General features: G+C 40.1%; 1 protein-coding gene across 1 annotated transcript in view; it reads right to left on the reverse strand.

Annotated features, from left to right (window-relative positions):
• sall1a (spalt-like transcription factor 1a) overlaps positions 1-2220 on the reverse strand; it is a 54924-nt gene extending 52704 nt beyond the window's left edge. Inside the window, exon 1 of the mRNA XM_014980553.2 lies at positions 2119-2220. Within this exon, the coding sequence (XP_014836039.2) occupies positions 2119-2125 (7 nt within the window). The 5' untranslated portion in view covers positions 2126-2220. The remainder of the gene's footprint in view (positions 1-2118) is intronic.
• Between the last annotated feature and the right edge of the window lie 5407 nt (positions 2221-7627).

A 7627-nucleotide genomic window follows, 5' to 3' on the forward strand; every position in this document is an offset into this window, starting at 1 on the left:
GTTTTTGTGTCTTCCATGAGCAAACAAAAAAAACGGTCTGGTAGCTCGAGTGCATGACCTCCAAGGTTTGGAATTTTCCATCTCTTCCTTTTGAAAAGACCTAAACAAGACAATTAGAGAGCAGATCACATGAACTCCTGATTCATGGCTGCGCACCAATGGCTGCATGTAGACAAACCTTCGCAAACAATTCCTTTTGGCATCTTACAATGCCAGGAAGTGCCAGTCAGGTGCTCTCATCAAGCTGTCATCTTGTGAAACACACTCAACAAGGAACTGCAACTCACACAAACACACATCCAAATGGCACCTTCCTGCAAACAAACAACACGAGCCAATTGGACATGGCATGAGCTGCTTTGTCCCTCCTCTGACTCTGATGGTTTGCGTCCCCCATGCATTGCCGCTCTCCTCTGCTGTCCACTTTTAAAATTCATCTTAAAACTCATCTATTTTACTTGGCTTTCAACTCCAGCGGGATCTAGTTTTAAATTGTATGTTTTTGTTTTTAAACTGTAAGTTTTGATTTTTTTTTATTGTTATGTTGTGTTTTGATCTACAGCACTTTGTACCAGCTGTGGTTGTTTTAAAGTGCTTTATAAATAAAGTTGGTATGGTATGGCGGAGCATACCAGTTGGACAATTCATGGCACCTGATAGTTAATGAATCTGAAGCAACAATTTTCAACAATAGTCGAGATACAGGTTATTTGAGGTGAGAAGGTCTTGCCTTGATATATATATATTTTAAATCATGTCAAAATAAACTCACAATAAAACAAACATAATACACAGTCACTGTCCACACAAGCATAAGTTTGTGTTGGTTTATTTAGCCACACAATTAGTTTATTTTTTAACCAAAACAATGTTTAAGAAACAAATATTTGTAAAATAACGTCTGCAGAATTCACAGCTGCATGTTTAAATATCATCATCTTTTCAGCCAAAGGTCTTATTGATTTCCTATAATTACTAAGTAATAAAGAGATTATTTTAAATGGATCAGTATTAATTTACTTTTTCGTTTATTTTTACACTTTGACACATACAACCAGCCCCTTTTGGAGGCTTTGCAGGCCCAAGGGTGACCCAGAGGTCAGTGGAAAGACCAGATATTCCTTCTGACCTGATTATGTGTTGGAATGCCCTGGGACATCTACCTGTATTTTATGATTTATGAAAAATTAATCAATCCATGCTGTTTCTCAATACTCTATTTTTGTTTGTTTTTGAAAATTAAGAAAATCTGAACATAATTTAGATTTTCTTATTTGAACTGGAAATGTAAAGAATTTTGCAGTAAAATCAATTTTGTCAGACAAAGATTAAACTAACAATAAAAAAAAAAACCCAGTAAGGACAAAATCACGACAACGCAGTACGTGCGACCAACTCACAATTTCTTGTCCGCTACACATGCACACATCTATCCACTCAAATCTTTTTTTTTATGCAGACACGGAAGCGGTCTCAACAACAAGGTTGATGAGACGGGAGCGTTGGAGGAGAAATGAGTTATATACGTGCAAATTCGTACACAAACACACACTCCCACGCACAGCACTGGCCTGTTTCAGTCACAGAGCAGATTCCCCGGCCCCTGTCATTCATTAGTTTACAAAAGCTGTGTGAGGCAGACATTAGGTCAGCGCGCAGCTTTGAAGACTGAAACACACATGCAGTGTATTAGAAGGTAGAGAGCATCAGCGCCTCGGACCAAGACAGAATACTTATTAACCTAGTCAATGAGTGCTGGTATTATTGTGTCTCTCTTGCACCTCCCTGATGAGCGGGAGCAGCACCGGACAAGATGTTGGGTGTGTGTCGAGGCTAGACAGGTCAAAACCCTTTCAGCACCCGCCGGAATAATACCTCCCCAATACTGTGAGAACACATTGCTGCGCTGCAGACTGCGCAAATATGACCCCTGAGCTCAAACATTTCATGTTACAATTCATAGTTATTCTCAGAAAATGAGGACCGCTTGAAAGCTGTGCAATATGCAGGAACTGGTGAGCTTTAGGTGCACATACACACACAGATACACTCACACACTCTGGTTGCGGCTGCTGAATCAGTGTATGTGTTTGCTGGTGTATGAAATAAGGGGAGTACCTTTCATTTCCTCCCTCTGGTTCCTACCAGAGCAGTATGGACGCCTCCTCTCTGGCTTTTTTTCACCACGTCATGCCTGTGACTCGCAGCTGAGAGAGCAAACAGGAAGGATTTTAATTGCGGTGAAACACACAGACGCGCATATATATGGGGTGGGGGAAAAAAATTCAGACTGGTTTAAAAAAGCAATTTATAAAAAGTGTAACTGGTGCAAAAGTGTTCACTAATAATTATCAATACATGCAGTCCTTTGCAAAAAGTGTTACAGTTGGAAACTTCTTTAAAGAATTGCCTTTTTTGCCATGAGTGATTTTTATTTTTTTTTTACTTAAATCATCTTGACAAAAATGACTTGTACTATTTTAGGAAGGTGACTATATTGTGTCATGTTACAGTCATAAGCACACCGCAAAAACACAAAATTTTACCAAATATTTTTGGTTTAATTTCTACACCAAATATCTTAGTATGCTTGAAATGAAATAAAACTAACTTATAAGTTCACTTAAGCAGACAGAACTTGCGAAACTTGAAATGTTGGCGGATAGAGAGCCCAAAGATTTCGCAAGAGCTATGGTTGTAGTAAAAGGTATTTCTACAAAGTTAAAAGGCTGAACATACCACACTTTCTTACACTTCTTAATCAATCACTTCTCTGTGTTGATCTATGCGATAAAATCCAAATAAAATGCATTCTGTGGTCGGGATCTGACAAGATTTGGAACCGTTAAAAGGGTGTGAATGTTTTTTTTTTTTAGGGTACTGCACAGAATGTGTGTGAAGTAAATGTAAAAGTAATCCCATGTTTGCACACAAGCACAAGCACGTTTGGACAAACACAACAAGTTAGATGTTTGATTGTGGGGTTTTTTTTTGACTGCTAAAGCAGCCAAACAAAAAAAGTCAACACTCATTCGTTGTTAAAGCCCCGGTGAAAAGAGTGCAAAGGTTTGACGGAGAGGTGCGACCGCTGGTGCGGCTGAGACATGGAAGTTGGACAAGATGGTGGACGGATGACAGGGAGGAAGACGGACAAAGTAGAAGAGGGAGAAAGTAAGATGCCATCGAGTCGGTCAGTTGCCGTCACTCAGCTACGTCTTCACCTGGTAACTTTTCTGTCACCTCATGCCATCACCCTGTCCACCCCACGTCCGTGCCACCCTGTCACCTATCCCCTTAGCAACTGAGACTGTCAACCTGCTGTCATGCAACCGGGTTCACCCCTGACCCGTGTGTCTTCTGTACATGCTGTAGAAAAATAGAGCCGAGGCAGAGGGAGGGAGGGCAGTTGCGTCCGGACATGCCTCTCGCCCCAGATCACAAGCCATAGACGTGAATGCTGCAGGGGCCTTGGATTTATGAGGATGTGTAATATTGTGGGTACCCTCCTTTTAACCCCAACCCCCTAAGTTCTGCTACTAATACTCGCAGAGGATGTCCGGTTGGGTCACATGGATACGCAAATACGCAGACTCACATGTAAATGCCATTAAAACTGAAATTGCAGAGGCCTCTTTTCTTGGAAAAGAACTGTCGCCTTTGTGTGTTTGCGTGTGCCTGTATGTGTGTGTGGGAGCTTTTAAATGTAATCCATGTATGCTTTACAGGAATACAGTCATTAAATTACCAAAGCTGACTCACAATTACTTCATATAAATGTAAAGAACTCACTCTGTGGGTGGTGCAGAAGGAAAAGCTGCTAAAAAACTAAAGGAAAAGGAAATATTTTTGTGTTTGAGACCACAAGCTGATTATGAGCAACAACAACATCATAGCTGGGAGATGCGTCTGTTACCAAGGACTTTTAGTTATGTAAACAGCCTGCTCTGTTGACTCTTGATTTTTGTGGTCTGTGTAAATCCTTGTTCTTATATTTAACGCATGGGAGCTCACAGGGGAGCAGAGGTTAGAGAAGAGTGCTGATGACTGGAAACGTGCCTGTTCAAATACTGCTGAGGTGCTACTGAAGAAGGAACTAAACCCCAAACCACCGCAGTGCTGCTCTGTGGTCAAACACAGAGCTCTGTGGTTGTACAGGCAGGTTGCAGTTCAGGACGGACGCCGAGACGAAGCCTCCTGCTTCGAGGTGCTCTGATCACTTAGGTGTTATTGGAGAAATAAAGACTCGAAAGTTCTTGCTCTGTTCCTGGAAATCACCCATAACAAGACAGAACTGTCATGAAAAATAGTGAGTCAGCAATTATTTGCACTTAAGGAATAGTATAAATATTATTTACAGGAATGGATATGCCAGGAAGAAGATTTTAATCCCTCCATATTTACTTTGAAGATGAGAAAGACACTTTTTGGCTAAAAGGATTTTTTTTTTTTATCTCGCAGAATTAATGCGCATAAAATGCCTGCAGAAGCACTATTAAACTTTTAAAAAGCCTACAATTTTGAAAAGACAGATGGCAGATAAGGACATAGAAAACCAAAGTATTTTGTTCGTTTACAGCAGTTCTTTTGAGGACTTGTGGGTTTAAATCTAATTGCTGTTCAACACAATCAAAAACAATTTTAACTTTATCCTGATCAAATAACACAAGCCCAAGTAAAACATATAAAATGTTTCCTAACAATTACTTCAGTAAATGCCAGGTTTTCCACAACCCTTTTGTCCTGACAGATATTTTGCATTAAAGACGTCATAAAACAACAACAAAAAGTCTTATAAAGCAACCTTTTGCGGTTGGTTGCAGAGTGCAGTTTAAATATGCATACTATGTTTTATTCAAAGCTGCAGTTTTCCAAGTTTGAACTTAGAAAACAACAAAAAAGTCATTACAAAGATTTCACAGAGACTCTGATCTCAAAGTTTAAAATGTCCTCTTGGCATAAAAATGGTTCCGTCTGACAAATGGTACCTCATTAAATCTGAAACATAAATATTCATATACATTCTTTAGAAAACATGTCGTCAGTTTTTAAAGGTACACAATGTAGAGAAACACAAATAAAAGCATGTTTTAATTATGTCTGATGCTATTCCCAGATCCAGGTTGAAACTTTTAATGGTTATAATTGTCAAATTATCATAATTAACACAAAAAAACTATTGAACACCTCAGTCTGTGTGTAATTAATGTGTCAATTGGTGAACTGAGTTACTCAAATAAACTTCAATTATTGAGATGCACGTTCTAACTTCTGTAGAAAAAGGTTTCGGATTTTCATGGTAAACTATTCACTAATTGCATTCTTATAACATTAAAAAATGCATAGAAATTTTTCACAGAAGCCAAACTTAATAGAATGATTTTTTAAAATTATTATTACTGAGAATCTAAATACGAATATGTACCGTAACCGACTACTGAGAGACTTTTTTTATTGTTTTCCAACAAAGGTATGAGTCATTTCCCAGTAAATATGAATTCAAGCTGTTTTGGTATGAAGCCTACAAACCCCACACAGATTTAATCAGAAACAACCCATAAAACTGTCTATAAATTCATGCACCTAACTTCTTAATATGTTTGACCAAAACTTGAGAGAGGAGCGTCTGGGACTCATCCGTGGCAACACAACATAATTACAAAGAGAGCCAGGGCTGACTAAGTTTAGAAGACCCAGTAAGCAACTCTCTTCCTCCTCCCCACTCCCTGCTCCAGCAGCTCCCACACTGATATTTAACTAAACATTAATCTTCTTGCCAGTGGCTCCAAAGAATACCAGTGATGCAGCTTCAGCGCAGAGACTGGGGCAATAGTAATTCCATTGTTCAGCTCTTTTCTTTTATTTATGCCTTGGCTCTACCAGGCTGATGAGGCAAGTCTCTCTCTTTTTTTTCCCCATGTTATTATTCAGAAGTGGTGATACATAAAGCCAGATAACACAAATGTCTCTCTGTTTCACAGCACCGCCACCTCACGCCTCCCTCTCCAATACTTAATGCGACCCCCCCACCCCCTCCTACCACCACCACCACCAACCACCTCCAATCTGCCCAGCCCTCCTGTCTTCCCCCATCCCTCCACTGGCTTTCAATAGCACATTTCCCCTTTCTCCCCCTCTTTTCTAAATCACTCTCAACATTTGCATGTGAATTGCTTGTATATCTTCTTTTATATGATGCACCGACAACACTGGCCTTCGAAAGAGAGAGGGTAGGAAAACTGCCCAACAATACTCCCGCCCTGCCCCCCTCGACACACACGGCCTCTCCTCCCATCCATACAACACGTACACGCATATCACTAACCTTCACCCCCCCACCCCCACCCCAAAAAAAAAAAACGAAGATGTTACTCTAACTCCACTCCCAAGGCTGGCATAGCAGCAGTTTGATTAAAAAAGCAGGGGAACAGAGCAGGTTTTATGATATGGAGACAAGTTCTTTTGTGCTCTCCAGAGACAGGCCCTCTGTCTGTCCATGTTACTGGGGCGATAATCCTGCTGGAATTTCTCCTAAGCACTTTTACTGGCATTTTCAATTATCGCCATGCCAAGTCCCGGTAAATGGCATTTAAGAGGCCCCGTCATCTCCATGTTGAATCATATTTGTGAGTAAGACAGCAAGAAATCGGCGCGTTTAGCTCAGGAAAAGGCGAAGAAAGTGGGTGATGTAGCTCACAGAGAGGCCGGGCTGACGCATTTACATGTGCAAGCTCGAAGTAAGCAGCAAACAGACACACGCACACACGCACACAAGCTTCACGAAACAAACCTACTTTGTAATTTACGACGTCAGCACGGGCAGTCCCCTTTCTCAAACAGAGCGCATGGTCCTGGCTCAGAAAACCAAACAGACAGGTTGACCTCCCCGGTGCACAGTGCATGAGGTCAGACTTGTTTTCTCTTCACCTCTGACTAGATCCATTTACACACAGACTCCAAAAAGCACTCTACATCTTTAGCTAGGGTTACATGCTCACATGCCTGTAATAATTCAGAGATGTAATACAAGAAGATTTCTTTTCCACCATCGCTCCCCCGCGTTCTGTTCCAGTGAGCTCTGCTTTGCTTAAAAAGTGGATCAACTTCAAAGCAGAGAAATGGGCAGAATGATAGCTGAGGACTAATGCAATATGATGAGAAAACGTTTCAGATGTGGAATCATTTGGGAGCTGATTTTTGAATAAGAAGACACAGATGGAACAACCAAATCTCTATTAACCACACAGATCTGGTTGTTTGAAGGTTTGTAGTTAAATAAATATGAGTTACGGTTCTCTTTGTCAGAGCAGTGAAAGGTAAATCTCCAAACTTTGTGAAATAAATCTGAATTTTTTTTAAAGAAATTTATTTGAGGAAGTGAAATCCAGTTTATTATAGTGATTCATTGCACACATGGTGATGTATTTAAAGCACTTATTTCTGTAAAGTCTGATGATAGTTTCTGAGAAAACTCAATATTGCCTATAGTAGCTGTGAAATGTTTATTAAAGTGGCAGAATTTTGTGAAAAATAGGCAATCATAAATAATTTTAAAACTTTATCCAGACTGCTATATTAGAAGGAAATAAAACAGAATATCATCCCACTGAAGAGCATGTCAGTTTACTGT

This window comes from Poecilia mexicana, unplaced genomic scaffold (assembly GCF_051168715.1).
Source record: "Poecilia mexicana isolate PSO_F unplaced genomic scaffold, ASM5116871v1 scaffold_3, whole genome shotgun sequence".
In the NCBI taxonomy this organism is placed as follows: Eukaryota; Metazoa; Chordata; class Actinopteri; order Cyprinodontiformes; family Poeciliidae; genus Poecilia; species Poecilia mexicana.